The sequence below is a fragment of the Giraffa tippelskirchi genome, chromosome 2 (assembly GCF_054371585.1).
Source record: "Giraffa tippelskirchi isolate mGirTip1 chromosome 2, T2T-mGirTip1v1.2.pri, whole genome shotgun sequence".
In the NCBI taxonomy this organism is placed as follows: domain Eukaryota; kingdom Metazoa; phylum Chordata; class Mammalia; order Artiodactyla; family Giraffidae; genus Giraffa; species Giraffa tippelskirchi.
The window spans coordinates 87,566,211-87,587,173 of record NC_137276.1 but is presented as its reverse complement, the minus strand read 5'-3'; the positions used below and the strand labels follow the sequence as shown (position 1 = coordinate 87,587,173).

The 20,963-nt window shown below is 37.7% G+C and overlaps 1 protein-coding gene across 4 annotated transcripts in view; it reads right to left on the bottom strand.

Moving 5' to 3' along the window:
- Positions 1–20,963, bottom strand: part of LOC145539804 (phospholipid scramblase 2-like) — a 63,301-nt gene that overhangs the window by 34,361 nt on the left and 7,977 nt on the right. For all 4 annotated transcript variants that reach the window (XR_014077967.1, XM_081573964.1, XM_081573963.1 and 1 more), the window contains one exon: positions 19,366–19,408. Coding sequence is in view for 3 of the 4 variants with exons in the window: in XM_081573964.1 (XP_081430090.1) it covers positions 19,366–19,408 (43 nt within the window). In the remaining variant the exon portion in view is untranslated. The remainder of the gene's footprint in view (positions 1–19,365; positions 19,409–20,963) is intronic.

Below are 20,963 nucleotides of genomic sequence, written 5' to 3'. Positions count from 1 at the left end.
GTGTGCAGGCTTCTTCTGGGCTCTCTATCCTGTTTTCTTGGTCTATATGTCTGTTTTTATGCTAATACAACACTGTTGATTATTATAGCTTTGTAATAGGGTTTGAAATCCAAAACCATATTACATACAGTATAGTACTTCCAGTTCATTCTTCTTTCTCGACATTGCTTTGATTTTTTTTCTGTCTTTTGTGGTTCTGTACAAATTTTAGGATTGTTTTTTCTCTTTTGATGAAAATTGCTGTTGGGATATTGATTGGGTTTTCACTGAATCTGTAGATTGTTTTGGTTAGTAAGAGCATTTGAACAATATTAATTTCTCCAAATCTGTGAGAATATCTTTCAATTTATTTGTATATGCTGTTTCTTTCACCAATATTTTACAGTTTTCAGTGTACAGGTCTTTCACTTCCTTAGTTAAATATATTTCTAGATATTTGATTCCTTTTGATACAATTGTAAATGGGATTGTTTTCTTAATTTATTTTTTTAAGATATTTCATTATTTGTGTATAGAAATGCAACTGATTTTGTATATTGATTATATACTGAATTTGTTTATTAGGTCCAATGGTTTATTGGATCAGTCTTTCAGGTCTTCCATGATATCATGTCACCTGCAATAGAGTTTTACTTCTTTGTGATTTGTATACCTTTTATTTCCTTCTATTGCCTAATTGCTCTCTCTTGGACTTCAGTTGAATAACAGTGGCTAGAGTGGGCATTATTTGATTCTTCTTGACCTTAGATGAAAAGTTTTTATATTTTCAGTGTTGAATATGATGTTAACTGTGAGCTTGCTATATGTAGTTTTTATTACTTGAGGTACACTGCTTCTATAGCCAGTCTTCTCAGAGTTTTTTATCATGAATGTATGTTAAATTTTGTCAAATGCTTTTTTTGACAAATGGAAATGATCTTCCTATTCAGAAGATCATATGACTATAAGCCCTCATTTTATTAAGTAGTATATCACATGGCTTGATTTGTAAATGTTGAACATCCTTGTATATTGGAATGAATTCTACTAGAACACATGTTATTGTTGTTGTTATTCAGTCACTAAGTTGTGTCCGACTCTGTGACTCCATGAATTCCAGCATGCCAGGCCCTTGGCCTCCACTGTCTCCCAGAGTTTGCTTAAATTTATGTCCATTGAGTCGGTTTGGTGCTGTCTAACCATGCCATCCTGTGCCACCCCCTTCTCCTTTTGCCTTCCTCTTTCCCAGCACTGGGGTCTTTTCCAATGAGTTGGCTCTTAGCATCAGGTGACCAAAATATTGCAGCTTCAGCATCAATCCTTCCAATGAAAATTCAGGGTTTTTTTCTTTTAGGATTGACTGGTTTGATCTTGCAGTTCAAGGGACTCTCAAGAGTCTTCTCCAGCGCCACAATTCCAAAACATCCATTCTTCAGAGCTCAGCCTTCTTTATGGTCCAACTCTCTTATCTGCACATGACTACTAGCAAAACCATAGCTTTGATTATATGGACCTTTATCAGCAAAGTGATGTCTCTGCTTTTTAATACACTTTCTAGGTTCACGGGTTTGATCCATGGGTCAGGATGATACTCTGGAGTAGAAAATGGCAACCCACTCCAGTATTTGTGCCTAGAAAATTCCATAGACAGAGTAGCCTAGCGGGCTACAGTCCATGGGGTCACAAAGAGTTGGACATGACTGGGTGACTAAATGCTAGGTTTGTCATATATTTCCTTCCAAGGAGCAAGTCTTTTAATTTCATGGCTATAGTCACCATCCACAGTGATTTTAGAGCCCATGAAATGCTAGGTTTGTCATATATTTCCTTCCAAGGAGCAAGTCTTTTAATTTCATGGCTATAGTCACCATCCACAGTGATTTTAGAGCCCATGAAAATAAAATCTGTCAGTGCTTCCACTTTTTCCCCTTCTGCTTGCCAAGAAGCAATGGGACCAGATGTCATGATCTTAGCTTTTTTTTTTTTAATTGGAGGATAATTGCTTACAATATTGTGTTGGTCTCTGCCATACATCAACATGAATCAGCCATAGGTATACTCATGTCTCCTCCATCTTGAATCTCCCTCTCATCTCCTACCCTATCCCACCTCTCTAGGTTATCACAGAGCACCTGATTTGAGCTCCCTGCTTCATACAGCAAATTTCCGCTTGCTATCTATTTTACATATGGTAATATACATGTTTACATGCTACTCTCTCAATTTGTCCCACATTCTCCTTCCCCTACTGTGTCCAAAAGTCTGTTCTCTATGTCTGCATCTCCATAGCTGCCCTACAAATAGGTTCATCAATACTATTTTTCTAGATTCCACATATATTAGTAAATATATGATACTTGTTTTTCTCTTTCTGACTTCTCTCAGTATAACAGGCTCTAGGTTCATCCACAGAGAAGGCAATGGCACCCCACTCCAGTACTCTTGCCTGGAAAATCCCATGGACAGAGGAGCCTGGTAGGCTGCAGTCCATGGGGTTGCTAAGAGTCAGACACGACTGAGTGACTTCACTTTCACTTTTCACTTTCATGCATAGGAGAAGGAAATGGCAACCCACTCCAGTGTTCTTGCCTGGAGAATCCCAGGGACGGGGGAGCCTGGTGGGCTGCCGTCTATGTGGTCGCACAGAGTCGGACACGACTGAAGCGACTTAGCAGCAGCAGCAGCAGGTTCATCCACCTCATTATGACTGACTCAAATATGTTCTCTGTTATGTCTGAGTAATATCCCATTCTATGTATGTACCACAACTTTATCCATTCATCTGTCCATGGACATCTAGGTTGCTTCCATGTCCTAGCTATTGTTAATAGCTCTGCAACAAACATTGATATATATGCATCTCTTTCAATTATGGTTTTCTCAGGGTATATTCCCAGTAATGGGATTTTTAGGTCATAAGGTAGTTCTATTCCTAGTTTTTTAAGGAATAGCCATACTATTCCCATAGTGGTTTTGTCAATTTACATCCCCACAAACTATGTAGGAGGGCCCTCTTTACTCCATGTTCTCTGCAGCATTTATTATTTGTAGATTTTTTTTTTTTGATGATGGTCATTCTGAACAGTATGAAATGAAACATTATTATAGTTTTAATTTGCATTTATCTAATAATTAGTGATGTTGAGCATCTTTTCATGTGCTCTTTTGGCCCTCTGTATGTCTTCTTTGGAGAAATGTTTGCTTTAACCTCCCATTTTTTTTTTAATTGGGTTGTTCTCTTGATATTGAGTGGCATGAGTTGTTTATATATTTGGAGATTAATCACTTGTCGATTGCTTCATTTGAAAATATTTTCTCCCATTCTGAAGGTTGTTTTTTTGTTTTTGTTATGATTTCCTTTGCTGTGCAAAAGCTTTTAAGTTTAATTAGGTCCCATTTGTATATTTTTAATTTTTATTACTTTAGGAGGTGGAGCAAAAAATATCTTACTGCAATTTCTGTCAGAATGTTCTGTTTATAGTTTGCTCTAGGAGTTTTATAGTGTCCAGACTTACATTTAGATCTTTAATCTATTTTGAGTTTAATTTTGTGTATGGTATTAGGGAGTGTTCTAATTTCATTATATTATATATAGCTGTCCAGTTTTCCCAGCACCACTTATTGAAGAGACTGTCTTTTCTCCATCGTATATTCTTGCCTCCTTTCTCATAGATTAGGTGGATTAGGTGACCATAGGTATGTGGTTTATCACTGGGCTTGTTTCCTATTCCATCGATCGATATTTCTGTTTTGTGCCAGTACCATACTGTATTGATTACTATAGCTTTCTAGTATAGACCAAAGTCAGGGAGCCTGATTCCTCCAACTCTATTTTCCTTTCTCAAGGCTGCTTTGGCCATTCTAGGTTTTTGTGTTTTCATACAAATTGTAAGATTTTTCACTGGAATTTTTTTTAAGTGCTGTTGGTAACTTGACATGGATTGCATTGAATCTATAGTCATTTTCACAACCCTGAGTCTTCCAGTCTAAGACCATGATATATATTTCCATCTGTTTGTTTCATATTTAATTTCTTATTAGTATCTTACAGTTTTCTGAAAAAGCAGGTTAAAGTGTTAGTTGCTCAGTGGCATCTAACTCTTTGTAACCCCATGGACTGTAGCCCATCGGGCTCCTCTGTCCATGGGATTCTCCAGGAAAGAATATTGCAGTGGGTAACCATTTATTTTCCAGATAGTTTTCTGAGCATAGGTTTTTTTGCCTCGTTGCTATTCTTGCTGTTCAGTCACTCATTCATGTCCAACTCTTTCTGACCACAGGGATTGCAGTATCCCAGGCTTCCCTGTCCTTCAACATCTCCAGGAGCTTGTTCAAACTCATGTCATTGAGGCAGTGATGCCATCCAATCCAACCATCTCATTTTCTGTTGTTCTATTCTTCTCCTGCCTTCAGTCTTTCCCAGCATCAGGGTCTTTTCCAATGAGTCAGTTCTTTTCATTGGGTGTCAAATTATTGGAGCTTCAGCTTAAGCATCAGTCCTTCCAATGAATATTTAGGATTGATTTTGTTTGGGATTGACTGGTTTGATCTCCTTGAAATCCAAGGAACTCTCAAGAGTCTTCTCAAGCACTACAGTTCAAAATAGTTCTTTGGTGCTCAGCCTTCTTTGTAGTCAAAATCTAATATCCATACATGACTATAGCTATGACTATACAGACTTAGTCAGCAAAGTAATGCCTCTGCTTTTTAATATGCTGTCTAGATTTGTCATAGCTTCTCTTCCAAGGAGCTTTTCTTTTAATTTCATGGCTGCAGTCACCATCTGCAGTGATTTTGAAGCCAAAGAAAATAAAATCTATCACTGTTTCCATTGTTTCCCCATTTATTTGCCATGAAGTGATGGGACTGGATGCATTGATTTTTGCTTTTTAGAGTCTGAATTTATGCCAACTTTTTCACTCTCCTCTTGTACTTTCATCAAGAGAGCTCTTTAGTTTCTCTTCGCTTTCTGCGAAGGGTGGTGTCATCTGCATATCTGAGGTTATTGATATTTCTCCCTGCAATCTTGATTCGAGCTTGTGCTTCATCCAGCCTGGCATTTTGCATGATGCACTCTGCATATAAGTTAAATAAGCAGGGTGACAATATACAGCCTTGAGGTATTCCTTTCCCAATTTTGAACCAATCCATTGTTCAATGTCCGGTTCTATCTGTTGCTTCTTGACCTGCATACAGATTTTTCAGGAGGCAGATAAGGTTGTCTGGTATTCCCATCTCTTGAAGAATTTCCCACAGTTTGTTGTGACCCACACAAAGGCTTTGGTGTAGTCAATAAAGCAGAAGTAGATGCTTTTCTGGAAATCTCTTGCTTTTTCTATCTGTGATCCAATGGATGTTGACAGTTTAATCTCTGGTTCTTCTGCCTTTTCTAAATCCAGCTTGAACATCTGGAAGTTCTCAGTTCACATACTGTTGAAGCCTGGCTTGGAGACTTTTGACCATTACTTTGCTAGTGTGTGAGATGAGTGTAATTGTGCGGTAGTTTGAACATTCTTTGGCATTGCCCTTCTTTGGGACTGGAATGAAAACTGACCTTTTCCAGTCCTGTAGCCACTGCTGAGTCTTCCAAATTTGATGGTATATTGAGTGCAGCACTTTCACAGCATCATCTTTTAGGATTTGAAATAGCTCAGCTGGAATTCCATCACCTCCACTAGCTTTGTTCATAGTGATGCTCCCTAAGGCCCACTTGACTACGCATTCCAGGATGTCTGTCTCTAGGTGAGTGATCACACCATCGTGGTTGTCTGGGTCATGAAGATCTTTTTTGTATAGTTCTTCTCTGTATTCTTGCCACCTCTTCTTAATATCTTCTGTTTCTGTTAGGTCCATACCATTTCTGTCTTTTATTATGCCCATCTTTGCATGAAACATTCCCTTGGTATCTCTAATTTTCTTGAAGAGATCTCTAGTCTTTCCCATTCTATTGTTTTCCTCTATTTATTTGCCTTATTCACTTGGAAAGACTTTCTTATCTCTCCTTGCTATTTTTTGGAACTCTGCATTCAGATGGGTTTATCTTTCCTTTTCTCCTCTGCCTTTCACGTCCCTTCTTTTCTTAGCTATTTGTAAGGCCTCCTCAGACAATCATTTTGCCTTTTTGCATTTTTTTTCCCCTTGAGGATGGTTTTGATCACTGCCTCCTGTACAAAGTCATGAACCTCTGTCCATAGTTCTTTAGGTACTCTATCAGATCTACTCTCTTGAATCTCTTTGTCACTTTCACTGTATAATCGTTAAGGATTTGATTTATGTCAAACCTGAGGGTCTAGTGGTTTTCACTACTTTCTTCAATTTAAGTCTCAATTTTGCAATAAGGAGTTCATGATATGAGCCACAGTCAGTTACTGGTGTTGATTTTTCTGACTGTATAGAGCTTCTCCATTTTCGGCTATGAAGAATATAATCAGTCTGATTTTGATATTGTCCATCTCATGATGTCCGTGTGCAGAGTTGTCTCTTGTGTTGTTGGAAGAAGGTGTTTGCTATGACCAGTGCATTCTCTTGGCAAAATTCTGTTAGCCTTTGCCCTACTTCATTTTGTTCTCCAAGACAAAACTTGTTTCTCCAAGTATCTGTTGACTTCCTATTTTTCATTCCATTCCCCTGTGATAAAAAGGCCATCTTTTTTGGTGTAAGTTCTAGAAGATCTTGTAGGTCTTCATAGGTTCATTCAGCTTCAGCTTATCAGCATTAGTAGTTGGAGCATAGACATGGATTAGTGTGATATCGAATGGTTTGCCTTGGAAACGAACAGAGATCTTTCTGTTGTTTTTGAGATTGCAGCCAAGTACTGCATTTCAGACTCTTTCGTTGACTATATGGGCTACTCCATTTCTTCTAAGGGATTCTTGCCCATAGTCATAGATATAATGGTCATCTGAATTAAATTCATCCATTCCCGTCCATTTTAGTTCACTGATTCCTAAAATATTGATGACTCTTGCCATCTCCTGTTTGACCACTTCCAATTTACCTTGATTCATGGACCATTAAGGTTCCTATGCAATATTGTTTCATTCCAGGTTCCTACGCAATATTATTCTTACAGCATCAGACTTTATTTTTACCACCAAACACATCCACAGCTGGGCATTGTTTCCACTTCTGTTCAGCCTCTTCATTCTTTGTGGAGCTATTTCTCCACTCTTCTCCAGTAGCATATTTGGCACCTACCGACCTGGAGAGTTCATCTTTCAGTGTCATATCTTTTCGTCTTTTCATACTGTTCATGAAGTTCTCAAGGCAAGAATGCTGAAGTGGTTTGCCATTCCCTTTTCCAGTGGACCATGTTTTGTCAGAACTCTCCACCATGACTTGTCTGTCTTAGGTAGCCCTATATGGCAAGGCTCATAGCTTCATTGAGTTAGACAAAGCCATGATCCATGTCATCAGTTTGGTTAGTTTCCTGTGTTTGTGATTTTTGTTCTGTCTGGCCTCTGATGGATAAGGATAAAGGCTAGTGGAAACTTCCTGAGGGGAGGTACTAGCTGTGGGGCTAACTAGGTCTTGCTCTGATGGGCAGGGCCATATTCAGTAAAATTTTAATCCAATTTCTGCTGATGGGTGGGTCTGTGTTCCCTCCTTGTAGTTTGGTCTGAGTCCAGACTGTGGTAGGAGTAACGGTGGTAATGTCCACTTACTTCAAAAGGACTTCTGCAGCTATGGCTTCCAAGATTGTTTTATTCAGTACCTCCCACCCTGTGGCAACCCAGTGTCAACGCATGCCTCCACTGGAGACTCATGGACATTCACAGGCAAGTCTAGCTGAGATTATTGTGGGGTCACTGCTCCTTTCTCCTGGGTCCTGGTGCCACAAGCTTTTGTTTGTGCCTTCCAAGAGTCTGTTTCCCCAGTCCTATGGAAGTTCTATAATCAAATCCCACTAGCCTTCAAAGTCAGACTGCCTGAGGGCTGTGTCAGTCCCTTTGCCAGATCCCCAGATTGGGAAATCTGTTGTGGGCCCTAGAAGTTTTACAATAGAACAGTGCAAGAAGTTCTTCAGTGTAGTTGTTCTGCAGTGTGTGAGTCATTTGCTCAGTGGCTTTATGGTGGAGCTAATAGTGACCTCCTGCCAGAGGACTTGTGCCACATGCTTTGCCTCCCAGGTCTGCTGCAGCTGGAGTCACTGTCCCTGCTGCAGGCCCGTGCTGACCTATGCCTCCACAGGAGACACTCAAATACTCAAAGGCAGGTCGGGCTCAGTCTCTTGTGGGGTCTCTGGGTCCTGGTGTGCACAGGGGTTGTTTGTTTTTGTGCCCTCCTAATGTCTTTGCCTCCTTAGGTTTATTTCCAGGTATTTTAATCTTTGTGATGTGATGATAAATGGGATTGTTTCCTTAACTGCTCTTTCTGATCTTTCATTGATACTGTGTAGGAATGAAAGAGATTTCAGTCTTAATTTTTTATGCTGCAACTTTACTAAATTCATTGATGAGCTCTAGTAGTTTCTGGTAGCATCATTAGTATTTTCTATGTATCATGTCATGTTCTCTGCAAAGAGTAAAAATTTCATTACTTCCCCCCCCAATTTGGATTTTTAAATTTCTTTTTCTCCTGTGATTCCCGTGGCCAGTACTTCCAAAACTATTTTGAATTAAATAGGTAAGAGTGGACATTCTTGTCTTGTTCTTGATTTTAGAGAAAATGCTTTTAGTTTTTTGCCATTAAGAATGATGTTTGCTGTGGGTTTGTCATATATTGCTTTTATTATGTTGAGATAAGTTCCCTTTATGCCCACTTTCTGGAGAGTTTTTATCATAGATTGGTGCTGATTTTTGTCAAGAGCTTTTTTGCAACTATTCAGATGATCAGACAGGCTTTTATTCTTCTATTTGTTAATATGGTGTAATACGTTGATTGATTTTGCTTCTATAGAAAAATCCTTGCATCTGTGAAATAAATCTACTTGATCATAGTGCACACTCCTTTTAATATGTTGTTGGATTCTGTTTGCTAGAATTTTGTTGAGGATTTTTGCATCTATGTTCATCAGTGTTATTGTCCTGTAATTTTGTTTTATGTGACATCTTTGCCAGGTTTTGGTATCAGGGTGACAGTGACTTTGTAAAATGAGCTTAGGCATTTTCCTTCCTCTGAAAACTTCTGGAAGAGTTTGAGCAGAATAGGTGTTTGCTCTTCTCTAAACTTTTGGTAGAATTCACCTGTGAAGCCATCTGAATCTGGACTTTTGTTTGTTGGAAGATTTTAATCACAGTTTCAGTTGTATTACTTGTGATTGATCTGTTTATTTTCTATTTCTTCTTTAGACTTGGAAGTTTGTACCTTTCTAAGCATTTGTCCATTTCTTCTAAGTTGCTCATTTTATTGGCATATAGTTGCTTAGTAATCTCTTATGATCTTTTGTATTTCTGTGGAGGACTCAAATCAGTACAACAAAATCAATATCTGTTGTTGCTGAGTTGCTCAGTCATGTCTTGACTCTTTGCAACCCTATGAACTGCAGCATGCCAGGCTTCCCTGTCCTTCACCATCTCTTGGGGTTTGCTCAAACTCATGTCCATTGAGTCAGTGATGCCATACAACCATCTCATCCTCTGTTGCCCCCTTCTCTTCCTGCTTTCAATCTTTCCCAGCATCAGGGTCTTTTCCAATGAATCAGTTATTCACATCAGGTGGCCAAAGTATAGGAGTTTCAGCTTCAGCATCAGGCCTTCCAGTGAATATTCAGGATTGATTTCCTTTAGGATAGACTGGTTTGATCTCCTTGCAGTCCAAGAAAGTCTCAAGAGTCTTCTCCAACAACACAGTTTGAAAGCATCAGTTCTTCTACATACAGCTTGCTTTATGCTTCAACTCTCACATCCACACATGACTACTAGAAAAACTATAGCTTTGACTATACAGACCTTTGTTGGCAAAATAATGTCTATTGTAACTTCTCCTTTTTCATTTCTAATTTTATTGATTTGAGTTCCCTTCCTTTTTTTCTTGATGAGTCTGGCTAAAGGTTTATCAATCTTCTTTATATTCTAAAAGAACTAGCTTTAAATTTTATTTATCTTTTCTATTGTTTTCATCTCTATTTCAGAAATTTTTGCTCTAATCTTTATGATTTATTTCCTTCTACCAACTTTGGGTTTTGTTTGTTCTTTCTCTAGTTGCTTTAGGTGTAAGGATTGTTTGTTTATTTGAGATTTTTTTGTTTCTTGAGGTAGGATTGTATTGCTATAAACTTCCCTCTTAGAATTGCTTTTGCTGCATACCATCGGTTTTGGGTTATCTTGACTTTGTTATTAGTTTCTAGGTATTTTTTTGATTTCCTCTTTTGATTTCTTTAGTGATCCTTTAGCTATTTAGTAACATATTATTTGGCCTCCATATGTTTGTGGTTTTTACACTTTTCCCTGTAATTTACTTACAATCTCAGAATATTGTGTTCAAAAAAGATGCTTTGTATGATTTTAATTTTCTTAAATTCATCAATGCTTGAATTGTGACCAAAAATGTGGTCTGTTTTGGGGAATGTTCTGTGAACACTTGAGAAGAAAGTATATTCTGCTCCTTTTGGATGGAATGCCCTATGAAAGTATCAAGTAAGTATATCTGATCTAATGTGTCATTCAAGGCTTGTGTTTTCTTACTAATTTTCTGTCTGGATGACCTGTCCATTGGTATAAGTGATGTGTTAAAGTCCTCTAATATTACTGTGTTACTATTGATTTCCCTTTTTATGGTTGTTAGCATTTTCCTTATGTATTGACGTGCTCCTATTTTGAGTGCATAAATATATTTATAAAAAATGTAATTTTTTGTCTTTTTCTTGGATTGATCCTTTGATTATTATATAGTATCCTTCCTTGTTTATTGTAACAGTCTTTATTTTAAAGTCTATTTTGTCTTATATAATATTGCTACTCCAGCTTTCTTTTGATTTCCATTTGCATGAAATATCTTTTTCCACCTTTCAGTGTGTATATGTCCCTGGGTGTCTTGTAAACAGCTTATACGTAGGTCTTATTTTTGTATTCATTCAGTCAGTGTCTTTGGTTGGAGCATTTAATCCATTTATATTTAAATTAATTATTGATATGTATGCTCCTTTTGTTATTTTCTTAATTGTTTTGAGTGTTTTTGTAGCCTTTGTTTCTTCTCTTCCTTTTTTTTTTTTCTCTCTTCTCCTGTGTTTCTTGCCTAGAAAAGTTCCTTTAACTTTTTTTGTATAGCTAGTTTGGTGGTACTGAATTCTCTTGGTTTTTGTCTATAAAGCTTTTGATTTCTCTGCTAAATATGAATAAGATCCTGACTGGGTAGGGTAATCTTGTTTATATGTTTTTCCTTTTCATCATTTTAAATATATTCTGCTGCTCCCTTCTGGCCTGCAAAATTTCTGCTGAAAAATCAGGTGATAATCTTATGGGGAGTCCCTTTTATATTATTTGTTGCTTTTCCCTTGTTGCTTTGAATATTTTTTCTTTGCATTTACATTTAGTTCATTCATTTAATGTGTCTCAGCTTGTTCTTCTTTGGGTTTATCCTGTATGGTACACTGGGCTTCCTAGCACTTGGTGACTATTTTCTTTCCCATGTTGGGAAAGTTTTCAACTATTATCTCTTCAGATATTTTCTTAGGCTTTCTTTTTCTTCTTCTTCTGAGACGCCTATAATTTGAATGGTTATGTTTAATGTTGTCCCAAAGGTCTCTGAGACTGTTCTTATTTTTTTGTCATTGTTTTTTCTCTATTCTGTTCCACAGCAGAGATTTCCACTATTCTGTCCTCCAGGTCACTAATCTATTCTGCCTCAGTTATTCTGCTATTGATTCCTTCCTGTGTATTTTTCATTTCAGGCATCGTTTTGTTCATCTGTGTTTGTTCTTTAGTTCTTCTAGGTCTCTATTCAACCTTTCTTGTATCTCCTTGATCCATGCCTCTTCTTTTTCTGACATCTTAGATCATCTTTACCATCATTAATCTGAATTCTTTTTCAAATAGATTGCTTATCTCCTCTTCACTTATTCATGTAGATCTTTATATTGCTTTTTTGTAACATTTTGCCAGACTTACTGTGTTTGTGGCTTCCTGGTGGAGGGAGTTAGCTGCACCCTCCTGGGACAGTGCGGTGGGTCCTAGCACCCACTGGCATATTTCCTAGTAGTTAGAACTATCTGCATGCTCCTGGGAGAACAGTGTGTATTCTGGCATCAACTGATGGACTTCCTAGTAGCAGAAGCTATCAATATTCTCTCAGAACAGCAAGCCTGGTCCAGTGACCTAATAGGGGATTTTCTAATAGTGAGAGGTTTCCTCACACTCCTGGGATGGCTGGCAGTTCCTGGAACCCACTTGAAGTATTTCCTAGAAGCAAGAGGCACCCATGGACTCCTGGGACTCTGTGGGTGGGTCCTGGGACAGTGTGGGCAGGTCCTGGAACTTGTTGGCAGAATTCTTAGTGGCTGGACCTGTCCATGTCCTTCCAGGTTAGTTGGGGCAGGTTCTGGGTTCCACTGGAGGAGTTGCTAGTGACTGGAGCTGTCTTCACCTTGTGGATCAGCAAGGGTGGGACCTTGTATCTGTCAGCAGGTCTGCAAGAGGTGTTCAGTGCTGGCCTCTGGAGCCCAAGATGGCACCAGTGACTTGCGTCCACCCCTTGAGCTCCTGTAGGCAGTGTCCTCTTGCCTGAGAATGCTCATAAGGATAGAAGTTCTTACAGTGGTCCTTTCCCTACCCCTTGCATTCTCGTGGGCCCAGACTTCTTCCTAGCACTCCTCAGTTGCCATGGCCTGACCTCTTCAGGTTGTTTCTGCACCTAACCCTGCTCCTCTCCCTGGGACTGAGATTTGAAGTCTGAATGGCTGACCCCTACCCCCACCAACAGAGGAATATCTCAGGTTGGGGAGTGCAGAGTGATGAAGCTGACCCTCTGTGCAGGTTACAGTACATTTTGCCTTCCACAAATTGGTTGCTGCTCTCTCTTAGACTACGAACCTCTTCCTCTGTCCAATCTAATCTCTCTGCTGGGGGGGTGTCTTCCAAGGTATGGGAACATTTCCTCCTTTACAGGGTGCAGGCCCTGTCCTCATTCCTTATTTTTCTTTTTCTCTTTGTCCTACCTGTTTACGTGGAGGTTTTCTTGTCTTTTGGGGCATCAGAGGTCTTCTGTCAGCACTCAGCAGTTGTTCAGTATGAATTGTTCCACTTGTGGGTGTATTTTCAATGTTTCAGTGAAGGGAGGTGAACTCTGCTTTTTACTCCTCCACCATCTTGATTCTGACACTCCCCAGATTCCAATATTGTTGTGATTGGTGTATTTGTGAGAGGGGGTGAGGTCTAGATCCTTCTGCTCTGCCGTCTTGCCTCCTCCCTAGAGATATCCTCTAAAAAAAAAAAAATCTAGCCTTGAGTCTCCTCATTAAACAAAAGTAGGATATGTAATACAAGTCTAAAAATGGGCAATGAAATAAGTATAGTTTTCAATTCACATTGAATATGGAAGAAAAAATATGTATAAAATTTTGATATGAATTCAAACATTTTTAAAAGTTAAGTTTTTTAAAAATAATGTGTTTGGGGGAATGTCAGCTAATTTCTAAAGGAATTAATGCCAACATTGTACTGGATACAAGTCATTCAGTGTTGCTAGTTTATATCAGAATGGGTGCAGAGTAATTTTCCCTTTATTTAGTTCTGTGGTGGCAGGCATCAACCTTTGACTATGCCTAAACATGCTGAAATCTAACATCATCACATTGTGTTACTGTGGTAATGTTTGCTTCTTCCTTGCCGTTATAGTCTGTGAACTTCTGAGAGAGGACCACATCATTACCAACAGAACCATAGGCCAGTATCTGCTGAGAAGCCTCATTCACAAAGCTGGAAGTGGACTTGGCCAACATCTTGGCAAGCCTTAGGGCCAGAGTATGGGTTGAGATGTGTGGGTAAGCTTGTGAGCCTAAATGCCAGCCTGTAGGGCCTCTCTTGATAGAGAGACTCAGGCCTGGGTTAGTCCTTGGGTAGAGTGACTCCCTCACTCTGCACTATAGTGCCAAAAGTCAGGCTTATCATTCCCAGGCAGCATATTAGAGGCTGTTTCTCTTGATAAACTAAATTGCTACAGAGAAAATAAGTATACACGATGACATGTGAGGGACCACAGTCACACCTTAAATCACAAGCAGACTGATGACATCTTTCTGAGATGCATAAATATTAATTCATCTTTAAATGTCTGGTATTAATCACTGTTAAAGCCATCCAGCCCTGGACTTTCATTTACCGAGAGGTTTTCAAATACAGATTCCATATCCTTATTAGTAACTGGTCTTCTCAAATGTGCTACTTCTTTAAGCATTCAGTCTTGGTTTGTCAGATGTTTCTTGGAATTTATCTATTTAGGTAGTCCAGTTTGTTGGCATGTACTTGTTCATAGTTGTCTCTTATAATCCTTTTCATTTCTTTGGTATTAGTTGTAACATCTTTTCTTTCAGTTTTTATTTGAGTCATCTCTCTTTTTTTTTTTTTTTGGTAAATCAAGCTAAACGTTTGCCTATTTTGTGTTTTCAACAAACATTCTCTTAGTTCTATTGATCTTTCTTATTTTTTTCCTTCTACTAGTTTTTGTCTTAATTTGTTCTTTTTCTGATTCTTTGATATATAAAGTCAGGTGTTTATTTGCGATCTTTCTTATCTTTTAACGTTGCATTTATTGCTATGAACTGCCCTCTTATAACTGCTTTTCCTGCATCCCATCATTTTGGTATGCTGTATTTCCATTTTATTTGTCTCAAGATATTTTCCTGAGTTATCTTCTGTTTATCCGCTGACCCTTTGGTTGTTCAATTTTCCACGTATTTGTGAAGTTTCTAGTTTTCTTCTTGTACTTGGTTTCTGCTTTTAGACTATTTTTGAAAAAAAAAATGCTTCATATGATTTCAGTTTTCTTAGATTTATTAAAGCTTGTTTTGTGAATTAATATATTATGTATCCTGAAAATGTTCCTTTTGCATTTAAGAAAAATATGTATTCTGCTTCTTTTGGATGGAATGTTGTGTGAATGTCCTTTAAGTCCACCTGGTTAAAAGGTATTGTGTAAGTCCAATGTTTCCTTAATGATTTTTGTCTGGATGATGTATCTGTTGATTAAAGTGAGGTATTAAAGTCCCCTAGGATCATTTTATGTTTATCTATTTCTCTCTTCAGGTTAGTTAATATTTGCTTTTATATATACAGATACTTATAACAGTGCACCAATATTTACAAATTTATATCCTCTTGGTGGATGGTAACTTTTTAGTGATCTTTTTTTGCCTATTATGGTCCTTGACTGAAAGCTATTTTGTCTGATACGAAAGTGAAAGTGTTAGTCTCTCAGTTGTGTCTAACTCTTTGCAATCCCATGGACTGTAACTCACCAGGCTCCTCTGTCCATAGACTTCTCCAGGCAAGAATACTGGAGTGGATTGCCATTTCCTTCTCCAGGGGATCTTCCCAACCCAGGGATTGAATCCAAGTCTGCATTGCAGGCAGATTCTTTACTGTCTGTGCCACCAGGGAAGCCCTCATATTTTGTCTGATATTAGTATAGCTATTCCAACTTTCTATGGTTAAAATTTTCTTGGGATATTTTTTCCCTCCCTTGACTTTCACTTGTGTGTGTTCTCAAAGCTGAAGTGAGTTTCTTGTAACAACATATAGTTCGGCCATGTTTTTTATTTTTAAATCCATTCAGCCACTCTTTTTTTTTTTTTTTTTTGAAAATTTAGATCATTTACATTTAAAGCAACTACTGATAGTTATGGATTTACTATTGTTATTTTGTTAATTGTTTTCTGCTGTTTGATAATTTCTTTGTTCCTCTCTTCTATTTGTATCTTCATGCTTTTATCATTTTTGTAGTAATAGTCTTATATTCCTTTCTCTTTATCTTTTATCTGTTCATTTTGTGGTTACCATAAATCTTACATAAAACGTAACAGTTCTCTTGAAGTTGTAAAAAACTTGAGTTTGAACATATTCTAGAGATCCACATTTTTCCTATCCCCATTAATCATATTTTATATATTTGATACCACAGTTTATATCTTTTCTCTTTCCTCTCAATCCCTATAATGTGAATATTAGTCCACTTGGATATTGTCCCATAAATGGTTTAAGTTATCTTTACTCCTTCTTATTTTTGGTCATCTATTTGAATGAATTCCACTACCTGTCCAGATTTGCAGATCCACTTTTCTCCTTCATCTATTTTGCTGTTGAACCCTTTTTGAAATTTCCACCATTTCATTTATTCTTTAGCTCTGTGTCTATGTTTAATACTTTATTATATTTCTATCCCTTGTTGAAATTCTCACTTTATTTATGCATTCTTCTCCTAACCATGGTGAGTATCTTTATAACCATTATATTGAACTCTTTAGCAGGTAAATCATTTATCTCCATTTAATTAATGTCTTTTTCCAAGTTTTTATCTTTTTCTTTTGTTTATAATATAATCCTCTGTTTATTTTCTTGACACCCAGCATTGGTTTCTATACATTAGATAAAACACTCACCTCTTTCAGTCTTGAGTGGCCTTATGTAGGAAGTGAGACTTCTCATTCAACCCTGTCCTAGCTCTTCATTGTCTCTCAAACTTTTGTGATTGTATAAGCAGCTTTCTATATTCATAGTGGACAACTGTGGTTGAGGATGTTCTAAGACCTGTCAGTGTCCCAAAGAATAGGATTTCATTCCACACCTAGATGAAGACTCACAGGAAGCTGGACTGGCAGGCAATAACTTTTGTAAAGTATACAAATACACTCTTTCAGGAAAAGGCTGGGAGGTGGATATTTCTCTCTTTTCGTGAGCAATGGGAATAACCAGTTAAGACTATTTCTCTGTTTGCTACCATCCTGCTGAACATATAGACACAAGCCCTGCTGGCCTCCAGAGGTTTGTCCTGTGGGTAGCAGCCAAAAAAAGCTAGGGATACCAGGCATGGGTATAAACTCCTTTTTGAAGACATCAGTGACCTCAGAGTACAAAATAGGTAAGTAGGTTTCTATTGGCCTCCATGGTCTCTGGAGGTAGTGGTAAGTACCTTTATGTGTGTTAAATTAGAACCTGCACCCAAAAATAAAATTTTTAAAAAGTGCTTTTTTATTTAAGCAAAAAGAGTACTTTCACAGAAAGATGCGCTTGTGTCAGTCTGATGCATATGTGTTGGGCTTTGAGGGATTAGATATGGTGAGTCAAATGAGCCTGTACAAACTGTCTCTGAGCTCTTTGTAGCCTTTTGGATCTCATGGATGTAAGCCCCAGTGGTTTTCAAAGTTAGAGGTTTTGGTGGACCCATCTTTCTGTTAATAATCTTAAAAGTTGGGGCACCAGCTGTTAGGTCAAACTCTTCATTCCTCAGGGAGAAGCTAAGATGTGTGAGTTCCCTCTTGGTCTGTGTTCTTATGCTAGGAGTGGGGTTTATGGCATGGCTGTGTCATAGCCTCTCCTAACCATTTCAATGTTTTTTTTAATTTATTGTTTTTAATTAGAAGATAATTACTTTACAATATTGTAATGCCTTCTGCCATACATCAACATGAATCAGCTATAGGTATACATATGTCCCCTCCCTCTTAAACCTCCCTCCCACCTCCCTCCCCAACCCACCCATCTAGGTTATCACAGAGCAATGGCTTTAGGTTTCCTGCATCACACAGAAAATTCTCACCATATATACCATATTTTATATATGGTAATGAATACGTTTACTATTACCCTCTCAAGGGTAGCATTACCCTTCCTCCTACACTGTGACTGTAAATCTGTTCTTTATATCTGCATCTCCTTGGGTGAACCTAGAGTCTGTTATACAGAGTGAAGTAAGTCAGTATTTTATTTTATCTTACTTATTTTTCATTTGCCCAATATTTAGAGTCATTCAGCTAGTTTCTGGATTTCTTTCAGAGGGAAGTTTTCTGTGGGTAGCTGTAGATACATTGTGCTTGTAAGAGGAGATGATTTTAGGAGCCTGCTCTGACACTATCTTTAACTGTCCCATTATAGGTAATTTAAATATAATAGGTGATAATTGTATATTTTAACCAAATCCATTACTCTGCTATTAAAATTTGGGTTCTAAATCTACTACTGGAAAGGAACTGTCCACCAATAAAGATGGATTTACAGATGTATTCTATAACTAACCGTTTTCACTAAACTCCTTATATTTGGAAGGAAGACACAGTGATTCATCAGTCTACGTAGGTTCTCGTTCTTCTGGCAGCAGTTGCGCAGTATTTCACTAGATCCTGAATTTATTCTTGCACATGGAAAGCACTAGAAACATCTAGTAGAATCAAAGGAGTCATTTAGCACAAGCAGGAGTGCTCTTCTAGGAAACCAGGCTACTGGTCAGCACTCTCCAGCATTGCAGTGTCCCCTCATCTGAGCTGGTAATTCACAGTCCAAGGAACAGAGCCCGTGGAATACAGGTCTTATAGGGTTCATCAAACTCCCAAGAGAGACTGAACAGGAATACAATTTTCTAAAACATCCACATTCAAATTCAAAAAGTTCAATGTAGTAAGGTAACTTAGTATGGCTTCCCTGGTGGCTGTGTGGTAAAGAATCTGCCTGCTAATGCATGAGACACAGGTTCGATCCCTGGGTCAGGAAGATCCCCTGGAGAAGGAAATGGCAACCCACTTCATTATCTTGCCTGGGAAGTCCCATGGACAGAGGAGCCTGGAGGGCTACAGTCCATGGGGTTGCAAAAGAGTCAAACACGACTTAGTGACTAACAACAACTGTTAGTACATGATAATAAGTTAACATGAACTATTGCCAGTAGCTCTGTGCCAATGTCAAGATTGTCATAAACTAGGGAGAAAATAGGTGAAGTTATAGAAGTCAGGCAAAGTCGTGTCTGACTCTTTGTGACCCCATAGACTGTAGCCCACCAGGCACCTCTGTCCATGAGGATTCTCCGGGCAAGAATACTAGAGTGGGTTGCCATGCCCTCCTCTAGGGGATCTTCCCAATCCAAGAATAGAAGCCAGGTCTCTTGCCTTGCAAGTGGATTCTTTATGGTCTGAGCCAACAGGGAAGCGTAGATAAAGTGACAGATTCCCTGAAATGATGTCTAGAGAGGAGAGAGAAAAAAAGTATATTTTGATTGTTTTCCTTCTAAGTTAGAGTCCTTATCATGACAGATGTCCAGATGAATAGTATTTTGCCACTAGACTCCCACTAATTTCAAGAAATGAGCTGCTGTATCCAATTCATTACCACAAAGAGAGACTTTTGTAAATAACCAGTTTAATGGTCCAACATCACTGAAAGTGTTGTATTTGTGGTTGATGACATGCCTTAATCTGCATAAATATCTCCTCTTTCTAGAAATATAATCAATACAAGGAATACATACCTTCTGTAAGTTCAATTTGCTGATGAATCAGGATTTGATTTATCTATTATAGTAAACAAAAATTTAAGCTGTAAGCATATGTCAGATGATTTTTAAGCCAACCAAATTAAGATATGTTTTTATATTTTTAAAAATGCCTATAACTATCAATATTTGTCAATACTGTCAATATTTAATGATAGTTTACATACTTGTTAGTATAAAACTAATATAAATTATATACATATATATTTATAAATGACAAGATACCTATTGAATGTGTTCACTACTAATGTGGGCAGATTCAAGTGAAACAAAATGACTTACACTAAAAAAAAGAGACTTCCCTCATAGCTCAGTTGGTAAAGAATCTGCCTGCAATGCAGGAGATCTGGGTTCGATTCCTGAGTTGGGAAGATCCCCTGGAGAAGGAAATGGCAATCCACTCCAGTATTCTTGCCTGGAAAATTCCATGGACAGAGGAGCCTGGCTGGCTACAGTCCATGGGGTCACAAGAGTCAGACAGGACTTAGCTACTAAGCCACCACACTAAAAAAAAAAAAAAAAAAAGAAAACCCTTAAAAATGAGAACACTGATCTTTCTAGAAGAGCTTTAGGAAATATTAAGACCATTTTATCCATATAAAGAGATTTTTTACTATAAATCTCAATTTTTCTTTTTAAGTGTACATGAGATCATCATTTCTAGTAGGTGATAATTTCTACATATTTTGTGAGTCCTTGATTTTAAAAAATCTATTTCTTGGAGAATATATGAACTAAGAAAATGCTTATATTATGCTCAAGTACATTTTGGTATATAAAATTAGTTCAGAGAGTGTAAGAGACACAACTCATTTTTTGAAAAATGTTTGAATGACACAGGAATATTTAACTTTATACAGTTTGGGCACACAGAACTTCCTATTCTACTTTACCTGTGAGATGTCTAACATCAAACAAATGTAAAACCTTATTTTGCTGAGATAAGTTATCATGTAGTACATTATAATCTATTACTTTTCCCCACTTTATGGTTGCATTTATAAAATTGGCTCTTCAAAAGAATAAAAACAACATAAAATGTAATTTTATTAATTACAGTAAAAAGGTCAGTCATACAAAAATTGTTGAATTGAACACTAAAGTTTATTTTATGTTTGTTTTCAACTACTAAGAAATTATTTAGTGTTGGGATTAAAGGGCACAGAATCCAAAGCCAAGGTTCCAGCCATAAAAATCCATTTCTACTTCCTGTGCATTTTGATGCTGAGCAAATTATTTAATTTTCTCTAGGCCTCAGTTTCTTCTTTGAGAAAATGGTGACAATTATAGCACCTATATATCATAGGCTTCCCAAGTTACTCAAGTGGTAAACAATCTGCCTGCCAATACAGGAGACCCAGGAGATACGGGTTCGATCCCTGGGTTGGGAAGATCCCCTAGAAGAGGAAATGGCAACCCACTATCATAGAGTTTCTAACAGATTAAATGCATCATTATATGTAGTACATTTAGGAACAAAGCCTGGGGAATAGTGTTTAGTAAAGGTTTGCTATTGGCTCTTAATTGCAGATTATATTCAAGATCACAGAAAAATACAATTTCCTAAGGCATTG